Source organism: Carcharhinus amblyrhynchos, unplaced genomic scaffold (assembly GCF_965287045.1).
Source record: "Carcharhinus amblyrhynchos unplaced genomic scaffold, sCarAmb.v2.hapA scaffold_49, whole genome shotgun sequence".
In the NCBI taxonomy this organism is placed as follows: Eukaryota; Metazoa; Chordata; class Chondrichthyes; order Carcharhiniformes; family Carcharhinidae; genus Carcharhinus; species Carcharhinus amblyrhynchos.
The window spans coordinates 892,014-908,598 of NW_027649790.1; the positions used below are offsets into that span (position 1 = coordinate 892,014).

A 16,585-nucleotide genomic window follows, 5' to 3' on the forward strand; every position below is an offset into this window, starting at 1 on the left:
GAATGTTAGTGCTGGGTGAGGACAAGATAGGGGTGGGAGGTCTCAGCAGGCCCTGCCAAAATATATATGGAGGATTCAAAATACTTTTTCCAGTAGAATGCATTTACCAAAAAGTTGGTAGCAGCAGGACATCACAATTTCTGAGCAACAATGTAGAAACAAAAGATTCATAAAAATAACTTGCAATACCCTGAAAATCTTTTATTTTAAATCTATTTCCATGCAGTAGGATTTCTAGCAGCCCAGGACACCAATTTTATATAAGTAGGCAAATCTGAGCATCGTATCATCATAAATAGATTATGTTGTTATCTAAATCAAGTAATTGGAACCTAACTCTGTTACCTTTGATTTGTTTGAAGAGCCTGAATTATCTACAACAATGACTTTCATCTATCTCCTTCTACAATTTGGAAGACTTTGACTCAGCTGCTTTTACATGTTCCAGTGCTTCCAATGTTTGGCCTCTGCGTGTCTTCCAGGCATGAGTTGAATGGCAATAATCTGGTCACTGTGCGAGTAGCTCGGTCACACCCAAATGTGTTCCTCAAGTAAGTGTCTACACACATAGGGGTAGGTTTTGAACCTGTGTGATGATGTGCAATGGTGAGTGTGAGTTGACAAGGTGCACATAGTAGTTAATGGGAGTGGTTAATGGGCATTGAGTTTGGGGTTCTTAAAGCTTGAGGTTGCATAACTCTGCTTGACTGTAATACTTTCCAGGTTTATAGATTTACAATGGGGATTAAAATCATTTTTGTCAGGGAGCATTCTTCCCATTCATTTTTTCTCCACTTTAAACCACATCCACCCCTCAGAAATTAACAGCAAGAATTTACTGTTATTCTTGCATCACTATGGGAACTCCATGGGTCCTTTCTTTATTCCTTTGTTTGTCTTCAGCTTCAGTCCACAAACACCAATCTTAACTCCCTTCCAAACAGAGAAAGCTGTCTCACAACTGGTAGCATTGAAGTGATTTGTGAGGTGGTCAAAACTTAAAATAGAAGGAACTAACATAAAGATCCAAGAATAATGTTATTTCAATACTTTTACTTTATTTCTAAAATGGCGGTAGAAGCTTATGTCTTGACTTAAAGGGCATTTTATATTAAAGCTTTTCACTCGAATAAAGATCTTTAAGGAACAATTGAGTCTTTCATTTTGTCAGGTAGTGTTTTGATGCCTTGAGCTCTTGACCTCAATAAGTCCCCGTTCCATTCCTTTTGTGCTCTGTGCCATTCAACTTTGCATAATACACACACATAACACAGTGAAACCTTGTTACTAACTTCTTGTCGGATCAAATGTTGTCCCTGATTCTGTTGGAAGCTCATTATATTCATTGGGTAAAGCCTCAACAAGAACAACTGTCAGTCGCTGTGCATTTGTAATCAGGTTTGGTGGCGTACAGAGAGAATGGAAATGCTTGGCATTTGAGTTGTGCCCCATAAACACGAAAAAAGCTATTGGCCCGGCTTTTACGGTCTGTGGCAAAACAAGGGTGCTCACTGCTGACCTCAAAGAAAATTGTCCACAAAGATCTGGCAATCTCTCTGGTGCAGACTTCCCCTTTCCTAGTGCCAGTTTAACTCAGTTTCAACCAAGTCAAGAGGATGTTTTGGCAACAAAAGCAATATTAGCAAGCAGGGCAGCACAGCGGCACAGTGGTTAGCACTAATACCTCACAGCACCAAGGACCTGGGTTCAATTCCTGGCTTGGGTCATTGTCTGTGCAGAGTGCACACATTCTCCCCTTGTCTGTGTGGGTCTCCTCCAAGTGCTCCAGTTTCCTTCCACAATTAAGAAAGACGTGTTGGTTAGGTGCACTGGCCATATTCAATTCTACTAATGGGGTGATCTACTAATGGGCAAGTGGGGTGATCAGCAGACAGAGTTGTTCAGCAGATGGGGAGTGATTGGCAAAGGGGGGTTGTACAAGATGATCGGCAAAAGGGGGAATGCGTGAGGTTGACTTGGAGGGGTTTGCAACAAGGGACTCAATAGGAGGGTCCTGTTGCCAGCGATCATGTTGCCAAGGGCGGGGGGTTACATGGCACCCATGATGAAGTTGTGGGGGGTGAAGGGGGGAAGGCGATGTCCATGTGGCACGTGTGGCTGGAGGTCTCCCAGTTCACTGGGAGATCGGGATGCCCAGCACAGTGTTGCCTGAGCGCTCTGAAGCCAGCTTCCCCTGCAAACTTAGATCCCGCCTGTTTGTTTTGTAAGTTTGCACCCTAAATGCCTGAGAATAGAAGCTCTCATCAATTGAATTGATTTCCATTGTTTGCAGCTGTGAGCAGGTTGAGGGGAAGAGGGTTCCTCAACAGCACATCTTGCGCAGAAGCTTACTGATCACAAGTTACTGAGATCGCGATTTTTAAATTTCCTCATTATTCTCTGAATGAAGTTGCTGTCAGCTTCAGTAGAGTAATGACTGCAAAGCCTAAAGTCTTGTTGTCATTATGATTGTAAAATCTGGCCCAATAACTCACAAGCAGGAAATGTAGGAGTAAGTTCGTCATGTTTTGTGGAAGGCAAGTTAATGGAATGTTGCAAGAGTTTCCTATATCAGTATGTTAAGAAACCAACTAACATGTGAACCTGCCGTAGGCGTCTCCCTGGGCACAAAGGCAAGTATATAGGTGAGTGACGTGGCCAGGCAGTGTTTTGGTAATGGTCCTTGGCACTGCCCTATGGCACAGGTTGACACTATCAGGTTGACAGTATCAGGTTGGCACCATGCCACCCTGGCAGTGCCAACCTATGCCAAGAGGATGGCCCCCAGTGGGAGACTCATGGGGTGGTTGGTTCAGACAGAAATGATTGTGGGCTGGGAGCAGTCCGATGAGCAGGAGATGTCGGCGGTCGTCATTTGGGGGGTTGCGGGGGAAGCGGGGGTGGCAGGAGGAGGTGCCAATGATTGTGGGGCAGGGAGGCAAAAGGGACTGATGGTCATGGGAGGTGTTGTAGGAGAAAGGCCAAAGGCCAATGATCGGTTGGGGGGGGTGGGTGGGAGGTCATGAATGCTGGCTCTGATCAGGGGAGAGGAACCCCTGAGCCTCCATGGTGGGATGGGAGCTGTGGGGGAGTGGTGGGGGGGTTATTGTAGTTCTGATTGGGGTCCCCTTTAAATATGGCACCCTGATCTCTGAGCAGCTGGTTTGCCAGTGTGTTTAGCCTCCACACCCCCGTTTAATGGTGTGAATCATACCCCCTTGATTTTTTTTTGGCAGACTGTCATAAGATCTGAGGAGAAAACCGATTGATTTCTCTGGAGAGAAAGACATCAGTTTTCCTACCAGAAACAACACATCTCCCATTTTTAGGTAAGATTTTGCCCTAAATCTTCCTCTGCATTGCTCCCAAGTATAATCTAAGCATTTTTTAATGACGTTAAACTATTTTCTTAAACTATTTACGTTACCACCATCTCCCTCCAAAGTCTGAACTTCACAGATTAAGGCTTTGCACAGGCTTTACTTCTCTTTGACCATGTTCTTGTCACCATTGATTGAGAGTGATGGTCTCTAATTGGTTTGCGGACTGGATCACCATTCTGCAAGATGACTCATGTTGTTGTATTTTCATCATCCCAGAGCTTGTGATGATCAAACTCATTTATTCTTGCAGCTGCTAATAAGGTTCTAGCTCTTCTGTCTCTCTTCAGAGATCAGGTTGCCATCCTTAAATGGCAGCCCAATCAGACCTGTGGTAAACCACCTCCTCTCCCCACTTCCCACCTCACCGTGGAGTTTGAAGATGATGGTTTGTTTACTTAAGAACTGTGCCTTCAAACTTTCAACCTGTAAACTATACTTTTCGATCTGGTACAGACTTTACTAAAGTGTATGCTCTGTGCCTGGAGCTATAACAGTTGTTCTGTTTTTCTCTTTGATTGCTCTCTATATTTCTTATATTGTTATGGTTGTCTGATGGAACATAAATTCTGCTTCAGTGATGTAATTTTGTTTTCAACCTTCAACCCATCAGCAACTTTTTTTTATTCATTTGTGGGATATGGGCATTCTGGGTGGCCAGCATTTATTGCCCATCCCTGGTAGCCCTTGGGAAGGTAGTGATGAGCTGACTTCTTGAATTGCTGCAGTCCATGTGCTGTGGGTTGACCACAATGCTGTTAGGGAGTGAATTCCACGGTTTTGATCCAGTGTTTGAAAGCAACAGCGATACATTTCCAAGTCAAAATGGTGAGTGGCTTGGAGGGGAACTTGCAAGTGATGGTATTCCCATTTATCTGCTGCCCTTGTCCTTCTAGATGGAAGTGGTTGTGGGTTTGGAAGGTGCTGTCTAAGGATCTTTGGTGACTTGCTGCAGTGCATCTTGTAGATAGTGCACACTGCTGCTACTGAACGTCGTTGGTAGAAGGAGTGGATGTTTGTGATGTGGTGCCAATCAAGCGGTCTGTCAGTAAAAAGTTGTCACTGAAGGTGTTACTCCAAAATTCAGCAAGACTAAATGCCAATTGCTACTCTTAGTTATTAGCATTTTAATGGGTTTCAACACTCTGTACTCTCTCGTGGCTGGTGGCCGAAGAGAACAAATAATATGATTGACTCCAAAGTCTTCTGCAAATTTCTGGAAGTATTTATTCATGAACTTTGGGGCCATTGTCTGAAACATTTTAATCTGGAAACCCATGTGTTGAATAGATATTTTTTAATGTGCTCATCACAGTCTCAGCCTGGAGTCTGGTAGCACATAACCACCCAGAATAATATAATAAGTGTATCTGATAAGATACACTTTTTCTCTAAAGTCAAACAAATCTAGTCCCAATCTTTTCCAAGGCCTGTCTGGAAAACTAGTTGGTAATAAAGGTTCAGTCAGTGTTTGGTCATTAATCACACAAATATGGCATGACAATATGAATTCATGAATTGATTTTGAAATTCCTGGCCACCAGACAAATTGATATGCATGAACTCTAAGCTTCAAGTGACCACCATTGAGATTCTATAAAGGATCTCCTCCCTTGTAGCCTTGGGTATTACTAGTCAATGGTTAAATACCAGAAGATTTTCCACTGTCATCAGATGCTTCTTCTGTTCATAATACTTTATAAGAGCTGATATTTTGGGCTATATTTTGGTCAATCATTTTAGCTAAATTTTCTAATCTGGGTACATGCCACATTTTCCTTTTGTGCTTTCCTAACTGCTCATAGTTTCTTCTCAGATGCTGGTAGAGAGTTAGTTCTGACTGATGAAAATGCTTCCAGCTCTGAAATAAGCACTAAGTTTTGGGTTACTGCTTGATCAACCATTGCTGAAGATGTTGGCCGGACTCTTATCACTTACTGTTCACGTCAGCGGGATTTTCCCATCCTGCCGTAATGAACAGAGATTTGGCTGGTCACCAAATTCTCCAACCAGCGGGAACGTGGCATGAATGGATGTTAAGATCGTGCCCAATGTGTCTGCTGTGATCTGTGTTTTCCTTGGCACAAGCGCAGCTGCAAAATGATTATGCATCATCCTGAGTCTGAAGTGTTGAATATGTAGAGACATTTTGACAATCTCTGTTATATTCAAGAGTGTCCAGTAGTTTATAGTTTGTCTTAATTTGAAATTGTAATCCAATCAAATAATCAGAAAACCTCTTGGATACCCAGGTTACTGTGAACATGTCTTAAGAACATAAGAAACAGGAGCAGGAGTAGGCCATCTAGCCCTTCGAGCCTGCCCCGCCATTCAATAAGATCATGGCTGATCTGTCGTGGCTCAGTTCCACATTCCCGCCCTCTCCCCATAACCCTTAATCCCCTCTCTTATCAAAAATCCGTCAACCCGCGTCTTAAAAATATTTAGCGAGGTAGCCTCCACCACTTCAACGGGCAGAGAATTCCAGAGATTCACCACCCTTTGAGTGAAGAAGTTCCTCCTCAACTCCGTTCTAAACCGCCCCCCCTTTATCTTGAGGCTGTGTCCCCTAGTCCTACTGTCCTTTCTGAGCGGGAAGAGTCTCTCCACTTCTATCCTATCCATCCCATTCATCATCTTATATGTCTCAATGAGATCGCCCCTCATTCTTCTAAACTCTAACGAGTACAAGCCTAGTTTATTCAGCCTCTCCTCATAGCTCAACCCCCTCAACTCTGGCATCAGCCTAGTAAACCTCCTCTGCACTCCCTCCAAGGCCAAAATATCCTTGCGTAAGTACGGCGCCCAAAACTGCACACAGTACTCCAGCTGCGGTCTCACCAATGCCCTATACAGCCGCAGCAAGACCTCCCTACTTTTATATTCAATCCCCCTCGCTATGAAGGCCAGCATCCCATTCGCCTTCCTGACCACTTGCTGCACCTGCAAGCTGGGTTTTTGCGACTCATGCACGAGGACCCCGAGGTCCCTCTGCACCGTCGCCTGCTGCAGTTTTTCGCCACGTAAGTAATAATCCTTCCTACCATTATGTCTTTCTCTATAGTTGTGTGGTGTTTTGTTTCAGTTATGTCCAGGACATAAAAAAAGACTGGCTTTCTTTTACCATCCCCCTGAACCTGAATAATTGCGGCAGCAAGGCCTCTTGAGGGTATATCTGTGGCTACCAATGTGGGAAGTCTGGAATTACAATGAGTGCCTGAAAAGATGAGGCTCTTTTATTTTCTGAAATGCATTGGTTTGCTCAATACTCCAAAAACCACTCGAACAAAAACAGAAAATGCTGGATAAACTCAACAGATCAGGCGGCATCTATGGAGAGAGAGTCCATGTGACTCTTCTTCTTCACTAAAACACTTCTGACCTTTTTGCAAAAGATCTCACAAAGGTCCAGTGATCATAGTTAAGTTTGGAATGAATTTTCTAAGCCTGATTGACCTTTATGCGGAATCTCTGAATATCTGTAATATAGTTGTAATGTGGAACTTCTCTGAGGGCTTTCATTATTTGAGGGTCTCTTTTCTTCTATTGTGTGTCTAAAGACCTTAATGGTAGTTTTCACATTTTTGACTGCCTCTTGTAATGCTTTCAGAACTTCAAAACCTCTGTGATAATGGCACCGTGGATAAGCATGTCCATTTGACAAATTACTCCCTTTATCTTTCCGGAATGTTTGACATGCTGTACTGGAATATCTCCAGAGCTGATGATATCGCAAAGGGACAGTTAAAGCAGAATCATCCGAAGAAGACAATAAATGTTGCTAAGAGCCAGGACTCCCGGTTAAGAGATATTTGCCAAAACCCACTTTCAGCATCAAATTTAGTGAAGAGCACACAGTTGGCAAGTTTTGCCACAATGTCGCCCATTGAGGACATCTTATGATGGATTTCCCACCGGACAGTTTTATTTAACTGGGAGAGGCCTTTGCAGAGGCTGAGCTGACCGTTCAGCTGGGGAACTGTCATGCCCCACGTACATTGCCTAGTTGATGGGTGATCTAACACCTCTGTGTAACATTGTCTCGAGTTCCTCTTCAATTTTCTCCAGCAATGGATGTGGTATCTTTCTGGGTGTTTATAAACATATAGGATTAGCATCTTGACGGAATGTAATACAATATTAAGTTTGAGCTTATCAAGCCCCCTGAAAGAGCTGTGGGAATTCTTGGCAGAACTCCGTCCCGTTTTCCTTTTGCAGGTTTCCGTCTATTTTTTTTCGAAGGCTTGGTTGTATACATGCATTTCTGTTGAGTTAAGATGTGCTTTGATTTTGCAGGAGATAAAGGGCTTCAGGAAGCTATCCTTACTAAGCATGGCTAAGGGTGACTAGGTCCATACCATGGCTGGGTTTCTACTCTTTTGAGCCATTCCAAATGGAGAGCCAGTCCAGTAACACCAGCCCAGGTATCAAGTATAAACTCAGTTTTAAATCCTTTAACTTTGAAAGCAACTGACCAAAAGTTTTGCTCTTGATTTTTTGCTTTTTTCTTTCCTTACTGCCAATTTTCTGGATTGTCTGTTTTTCCTGAGATAATCTCTTGCTTTCTTCCTTTAATTGCATATTTATATTTAGAGAACTGTTTGAAGTGTCATCTCTTTCTGCACTCTGCACCCCCTGCTGGGCAATTCTTTCATTTTATCTCCTCAGGATGGGCACTATAAAATGGCTGCTACTGTATTTTCCACTCTTTCCCCCATTTTGGTGGACTTTTGAGTGGGCGGGGTTACTGCCTTTGGGCCTACCCAACTAACAGACTCGTTCGCAAACTCAGTATTTCCATAGATTATGGTCTGATTTTACTCCTCAGTTTGGCCTGTCTAGCATATTGAGCCATTTGAGCATTCGGCTGTCTTTTGCCTGCAAACATATCTGACAGCTTTTCACCACAGACTTCGACAACAATGCAGTTGTAAATAAGTTCACTTTCATTGCACCATATCTGAACAACTGACTAGCCTGACAGATTGTTTAAAGGAACAACAAATAGATTCCCTTGATCTTTGGAATCTCCAGTTGAATCATGCTTGCTCGATTACAGGATTCTGTTTTGGACTGAGATATGCATCAAAAGCTTTTAAAGCCCTTTCAAAATCTGTAGACGTCTCTTCCACCACCTGTTTCAGGACAATACATTCAGCAAAGGGCACCGCTGCATACAGGAATTAACAAAGCAGATGCTTCTGATCTCTGGCATGCAAACCCAATGCCCCACGATACCCTTTAAAGTTTATTTGTTACTGTCACAACTAGGTGCATTCACACTGCAATGAAGTTACTGTGAAAATCCCCTAGTCGCCACCGTCTTCTGCCTGTTTGGATACACTGAGGGGGAATTTAGCACGGCCAGTGCACCTAACCAGCACGTCTTTCAGACTGTGGGAGGAAACCGGAGCACACCCATGCAGACACAGGGAGAACGTGTAGTCTCCGCACAGATAGTGAACCAAGCCAGAATTGAACCCAGGTCCTTGATGTTGTGAGGTAGCAGTGCTAACTACTGTGCCATTGTGCTGCCCCATCTTAGGGATTAATTTTGCACAACTCCTATTGCTGGCCACTCTGTTGACTTTGAGGTTTGCAAATGGCCATGGAAGGGGCCATGAGTCTTCGAATGGTGCTGATACCTCTACGGATTTTCAGTGTTCCTCTCTTTCTATGAAGTCTTATTTAATTTCTGTTTATGTATGTTTTTGCCAATGACTGTGCCCTGTATACTTGATCAGAACCAGAGATGCAAGTCAGTATGGACAAATTTTCCACGGTTTGTGACAACTTTGGACTCACCAACAACATTGAAAAGACTGAAGTCATGCATCAGCCTGCTCCTCATGCACCATACACAGAACCAATAATCACAATCAAAGGGCAGAAACTACAGGCAGTGGACCAGTTCACTTATCTTGACAGCACCCTCTCCCAAGCAGTGACTATTGATGCAGAAGTTAACTGCAGAATAGCAGAGGCAAGTTCTGCTTTCAGTAGACTGTGCTCCACTGTATGGGAATGTCGAGGAATCAGCCTAGCAACAAAACTGAAGGTCTACAGCGGCACGGTACTTACTACCCTCCTGTATGCCTGTGAAACGTGGACTGTGTATCAAAGGCATGCAACACAGCTCAATCATTTTCACATGACTTGTCTTCGCAGAATATTACGCATCAAATGGCAAAATAAAGTACCAAACACTGAAGTTTTCTCTAGAGCAAGTCTACCATCAATCCACACACTGCTGATGAGAGCGCAGACTCAGTGAGCAGGTCATGTCATCTGTATGTCAGACGAGTGCATACCCAAGCAGCTCCTTTTTGGGGAACTCTCTGCTGGAAGATGCTCACATGGAGGGCAGAAGAAACGTTTCAGAGACACACTCAAGGCCTCCCTGAAGTCACTTGACATAGACACGATGACCTGGGAAATGCTGGCACAAAACCGCCCTACCTGGCGCTGTCAAGCTTACGTAACAAGGTGTATTGCTGAAGCACAACTTAAGCGCGAGCTGCGCAAGTCCAGAGCCACCAGCGCAACAACTATAGTGCCTACACAAGTCTGTACAATATGTGCCAGGACACTCGGTGCCCAAGTTAGCCTGATCAGCCGTCTTCAGACACAACGCAACTAGCCTCAAAATGACTAATGGTGTCGAGGTCCTCATCAATGATGACAGACGAACAACGAACTGAATTGGTATCACTACCAATGCTACCATCACTTCACATTCAGTGGGCTTGGGGAAACATGCTACAGCTTATTTCAAAAATAAAAACATCTTGTTTGCTGTCAGATGTCTTTTCAAAAGAAAAGAGTTCAGTTTTGCCACCCATCCCTGCCTGTTACATCATGATACCCATCACCATCTCATTACTGTAACTATTAGCCTATTATAGGTGACACTGTGGTGCAGTGGTTAGTTCTGCTGCCTCACAGTGCTAGGGACCCAGGTTCAGTTCTGACCTTGGGTGACTGACTGTGTGGAGTTTGCACATTCTCCCCATGTCTAGTGTGGGTTTCCTTGGGGTGCTGCAATTTTTTCCCACACTCCAAAAATATGTGGGTGTGGTTGATAGGCCCTGCTAAATTGTCCATTAGTGTCAGCGGGATTAGCAGGTTAAATATGTGGGATTATGGGGATAGGGCCTAGGTGGGATAGTTGGTGCAGGCTTGATGGGCCAGGTGGCCTCCTTCTGCACTGCGGAGATTCTATAATTATTCTACAAGTATATTAATGGGTTACATAGAAACATAGAAGATAGGAGCAGGAGGAGGCCATGCAGCCCTTTGAGCCTGCTCCGCTATTCATCACGGCTAATTGTCCAACTCAATAGCCTAATCCTGCTTTCTCCCCAGAACCTTTGGTCCCATTTGCTGCAAGTGCTATATCTAGCTGCCTCTTGAATACATTCAATGTTTTGCCATCAACTACTTCCTGTGGAAATGAATTCCACAGGCTCACCACTCTCTGGGTGAAGAAATATCTCCTCACCTTCGTCCTAAATGGTCTACCCTGAATCCTCAGACTGTGTCCCTTTGGTCCCACCATTGGGAACACACTTTCTGCATCTATCCTGTCTAGTCCTTTTAGAATTTTATAAGTCTTTATAAGACACAACCCCCTCCCCATCATCCCCAATTCATCTGAACTCCAGCGAAAACAATCCTAACCAAGTCAATCTCTTCTCATACATCAGTCCCACCATCCCCGGAATCAGCCTGGTCAACCTTTGTTGCAGTCCCTCTAGAGTAAGAACATCCTTCCTCAGAAAAGGAGACCAAAACTGCATATAATATTTTAGATGTGGCCTCATCATGGCCCTGTATAATTGCAACACATCCCTGCTCCTGTACTCGAAACCTCTCACAATGAAGGCCAACATACCATCTGATTACTGCCAGCTGCACCTGCACAAGAACACCAGAGTTATAATGACTTTTAAACTTTGGGACATTACAACATGTGTGAAGTGAAACAGAAGAGAAATGTGAGATATATATGGAGTTGTAAAGTATCAATCAAATTGTCATAAATAGTTCTTTTTGAATACGTTGCTAAGCTGGTACTCAGGCTAAATGGAAGAGGCAGCATCAAGGTGGCAGAATAATTGTAATTTTAAAAAAATTATATGCCAGAACAACTTCACAGTTCCTATACTCTTCTTGAAGTATTCATGATTTTTTTTTGTCAGACACGGGGTCAGGGTTAAAAAAAAAGCTGAAAAGAAATTTGGGGACAAAAAAGCACGTCCCACAGAAAAAAAATCAACTGATTCGGATCTGGGAATGCTGCAGACATTGTTGGCCGTGGTCATAGAGCGGTCAGTGGGAGGGACTGACTCCCGCCTCCAATGTGAAGGCAAGATGCAAGCATGCAGGATGGAAGTTGCAAGGAAGGCAAGCTAACATTCACTGCGGCATTTAGTTTGAAAAACGAAACTTGCTCTGGGGGAAACTCTAACTTGTGGATTTGAGAACTCGGGTATGCAAAGAGTTAATATGCCTGTCAGAACGTTAACGGGCAACTGACACCAGCAGTGCCCAGGGAAGACTTTGAGTTCAAATATCAATTCCCAAGTTTTCTCCAGAGGTTTCCTATTTTTGTGCGAGGGAAATGACCAGATCTCCATCTTTATGTTGCTCCATCTTTTCTTTCTGAAGTTGGCATGGATTCTCAGTGCTGATGGCTTGGTAATAAATTAGAGAACACTGCTCTTCTATTCAGGGGCTTGGCAGAGCTGAGGTCTGTCGAAAACTCCTAGTGGTACTGAGGACGTGCCCTGATTACACAAATCATGCAAATGATCGTCAGCCAGGAGCCAGTGTTAGTCCCAAAATGAAGGCAGGAAGGGAAGTATTCTCAAGAGGTTTCACAACTCTGCACTTCTTCAACATTGTCTGCTTTCTGCTTGCACTATCAGGTAGGATGTCCATTTTACTCGGTCTGTTTAAAATATGTCAGCTTAATATATTCCAGAGATTTGATACAAATCTGCTCTTGTTGAAGAGTTTACTCGGTGCCCTTGGTGATCTCTTGTTAAAGTCACTCAAACCAATCATTATAACAGAGTAGACAGTATCTCAGAAAATTATTCTAAAATGTTTTTTTAAACATATAAGACAAATCATTCAAATTTTTGTTTGTTAAGCTCAGAAATCCCTCAGACATCCTGTGAAATAACATGCATTGTTTATGCATCTCTCTCTTAGTCTCTCCCACTCTATGGCATGCCTCTCTCTCCGTGACATACTTGTCGCATGTTTTCCAGAGAGAGACTTATAGAAAGTCTGTATTGTACATTGATGGTGTAAATTTTTGCGCTTGACTGCCATTCATATTGATGCGGACTGTCATATTCAGATAGTATAATTAGTTTGCAGAGGCAGGGGGTCATTGCAGATCTGCGTGGGTAGTTACTGAGCACTTGCTTAGTCTTTTAACCCTTTCAGCATTGAAGTCCGCTAAGGATAGCTTGTCTATATTGAGGAAATGCTTTATTTAGCCACATTTTTTCCATGCATTTTCTGATTTTGGGCTATGTTTACGGCTCATGGCCTTATTGTAATCTGTGTCAGGAGCGGAGGAAGTTTTGGGTCAACTCAAAATGGAATTCAAAAACTGAAAATATTGGAAAAATTTAGCAGGCCTGACAGCATCTGTGGAGAAACAGAGTTGATGTTTCAAATCCAATATGGCTGTTCTTCAGAGTGAAATGAGAGAAAAATGGAAACTGTACTGACTTGTCTCTCCATTCAAGGGGGTTACTATTGAACAGAAACTGAATTAGATCAGCCACATAAATACTGTGGCTACAATGGCAGGTGAGATGCTGAGATTTCTGACGTGAGTAAATCATCTCCTGACTCCCCAGGGCCTGTCCACCATCTACTAAGCACAAGCTAAGTACTTGTCAGAATATTTGTCACTTGCTGGGATGAGTGCAGCACCAACAGCACTCAAGAAACTCAATACCACCCAGTTCAAAACAGCTCACTTTATTGGCATCCCATCCATCACCTTCAACATTCACTCCCTCTTCCACTGGTGCATAGTGGCAGCAGTGTGTACTATCTACAAGATATATTGAAGCAACTCACCAAGGCTCTTCAATAACACTTTTGAAACCCATGACATCTACCAAGTAGAATAACGAGAGCAGCAGATGCATGGAAACATCAGCACTTGTGAGTTCCCCTCACATATCATCATGACTGGAAGTATATCATCGTGTCTATATTGTTGATGTGTCAAAATCTTGGAACTGCCTTCCTAATAGCACTGTGGGTACCTACAACATAAAGACTTTAATCTAATTTGATTTGATTTATTACTGTCACATGTATTAACATACAGTGAAAAGTATTGTTTCTTGTGCGCTATACAGACAAAACATACCATTCATAAAGAAGGAAATGAGAGAATGCAGTATGTAGCATTACAGTCATAGTTAGGGTGTAGAGAAAGATCAACTTAATGCAAGATAAGTCCATTCAAAAGTCTGACAGCGACAGGGAAGAAGCTGTTCTTATGTCGGTTGGTATGTGACCTCAGACTTTTGTATCTTTTTCCCAATGGAAGAAGATGGAAGTGAGAATGTCCAGGGTGTGTGGGGTCCCTTAATTATGCTGGCTGCTTTGCCAAGGCAGCGGAAAGTGTAGACAGAGTCAATGGATGGGAGGCTGGTTTGTGTAATGGATTGGGCTACGTTCATGACTTTTTGTAGTCCCTTGCAGTCTTGAGCAGAGCAGGAACCATTCCAAGCTGTGGTACAACCAGAAAGAATGCTTTCCATGGTGCATCTGCAAAGACTGCAGGTGTTCAAGAAGGTGACTCACCACCATCTTCGCAAAGGCAATTAGCGATGAACGATGAATGCTGGTCTAGTCAGTGACACCCACATCCTTTGAAGACATTTTTAAAAATGCTATGTAGAACTTATGTCAATGTTCTGATTAATTTGCACATCCCTTAATTTGCCAGGAGACCTTCATGTCCTGATTTAGAATTCTGTTACCATTGAGACAGTTGGCTTGAGCTTGTCTTGCCCAAACCCAGACGTGAAACATTTCCTAACTACCTGTTGCCAATCTTCACCTCATGACAGGCGCATGGTTACAGATACAAATTACTTTTCTTTCTCTACAAACTTGATCAGGTCCAGATCTTTGTCAAAAATCTCAATCTTGGATAATCTGATTGTGCATGTTTCAGATTCATTACTGGCCTGATTTTGTGGTCAGTGCTAGCCATTCATTGCACATGCATTTGTCCACAGACTTCACATGGGCATTTGCAGTGAAACTAATTGGTTAGAAAGCCACTGTACGAGGGATCTAGAAGCTGTGTAAACAGGGCAAGCAACTATGTATCAATCAATCAAATAGGTGAATCTTTAATAAGGCATGAAGAGTCTGAGCCAGGAAGTGTAAGTTAGAATAGTTAATTCAATAGTGGATCCTGTAATAGAATGAAATAGTTAATTCAATGTCATGTTAAAAAAATTATAGAAGAGAAGTGAGAAGGGAGTAAGATAAAACAGACAGATAGAAAAAGTAAAAAAAAAGTTGTTCAATTCTTCATTTTTTAAAATCTCTCACAATAATTAAAGACTGAAGGAATGAGATTCCACACTCATAAAAGTTATTTTGCGTTGTTAGAGAATTATTTAGCAGTAATTAAGCCTTATGACACTCATTGTAATTGCCATACACTGGAGTGGAGTATACATAATGGCCAGGGTTCTCCCAAAAAAAGTCTCTAAGTCCCCAATTCACATGAAGACAGAAGGAACTCCTGCTGTTTTTCTGGCCTGATATCCAGAACAAATCTTCAACACTCTGTACTTCATAGAGTGCCCTAGCATGATTCCCTCTGGAAATCTGGGGCCGTGGCCTATTGCAGCCCAAGAGGCTGGCAGCACAGCACTGAGCCGGCCACTGCGCATGTGCCGAACTGTCACAGCAGAGATCTGCACAGTGGCCCTGCATTGCCAGCCTCCAAGTCGCTGGCCAACCTGATCGCTGGCCAGCCCTGCAATCTTCCCATCACTGGCCTTCTGATGCCCCCATCCTCCCCCCCCACACTCCACATCGCTGGCCTCCTGGACCTCCCAGGGCAAGCCCAGAAGTCCCCCTCCCTCATCCCGACCAGCCCCCGCCAAGTCCCAAACTCCCGAACCACTCCCGGCAGCCCCGACCTCCCTAAAAGTCCTGGCCCCCGCTCAGCAGTCTTGGCCAGCCCCAATTGCCATCCTCCTTCCCTCTACCTGCGATTGCAGAGCAGGGTGGCAGTGGGACCACACCCCCCCCAACTGAACTTCCCCTCCCCAAAAAGTCCCACCCCAATAGACCCCACACTCTTGGCACTGCCCGATGCTTGGTGGGCATGACGAGGTGCTCCTTGGGCATTGCCAATTTATATCTTGGGCAGTGCCCGCCTGGCACTCTGGCACTGGGTACCAGGGATACCCTCCCCCTTATCCCTGACCTTCTGGGAGGGGGTGTCAATGACCTCTCCTCTCCAGCAGGGTCATCTTGTGTTCTTTGTTAATTCTTTTTGTGTTGAATAATTTGCTCACTTCAGCTTCAATTTTACTCGAGCTCGTAATGTTATACTCGGTCAAACGCCAGTTTAATATCAATAGCAGTCACTTTCACATCACCTATGGAATCTAATTCTGTTGTCCATTGGATCAAGTCTGTAATGAGATCTGGATGATTGAGAGATTGGGGTGGTAATTGCTGGATTGGATTTGACTTGCTTTTGTTGACTGGAAACATCTGGGCAAACTTCCACTCAGTAAAGCAGATGTCGGTGTTGTATCTGTCCTTGGCTCAGGGCCCAGCTAGCTTTCCTTTGAATCTTAGTTTTGATAAACATTATTGTTTCAAAATAGAGAGAAGTAGTAGCACATGTGACCATTATCATCAGAGATGCTGGAACGAAGTGAAGGGTCATGAAAGATCACAAAACATCCATTACTGGTGCAGTCCTCTGCACTGCCTTTATCACATGCTATTGTGGACGAATGTAAAATGAATTCAGCACAGCATTTAAGCTGTATTTTGTTAGCAGTGGCTCTCAACTCAGAGTCAGAACGCTTGCTGGTTCAAATTCTACTTCAGTACAAAATGAAGGCTGATACTGCAGTACTGAGAAGTGCTACATTGTCAGAGGTGATATACTGCAGTACTGA

The 16,585-nt window shown here is 43.6% G+C and overlaps 1 protein-coding gene across 3 annotated transcripts in view; it reads left to right on the plus strand.

Annotated features, from left to right (window-relative positions):
- hepacamb (hepatic and glial cell adhesion molecule b) overlaps positions 1-16,585 on the plus strand; it is a 73,035-nt gene that overhangs the window by 5,408 nt on the left and 51,042 nt on the right. For 2 of the 3 annotated variants that reach the window (XM_080182235.1, XM_080182236.1), the window contains exon 1: positions 11,992-12,310. In XM_080182235.1, coding sequence (XP_080038361.1) covers positions 12,226-12,310 — 85 coding nt within the window. In that variant the 5' untranslated portion in view covers positions 11,992-12,225. Of the gene's footprint in view, positions 1-362; positions 552-11,991; positions 12,311-16,585 lie in introns of those variants that run through there. The other variant, XM_080182237.1, reaches the window with a different exon arrangement.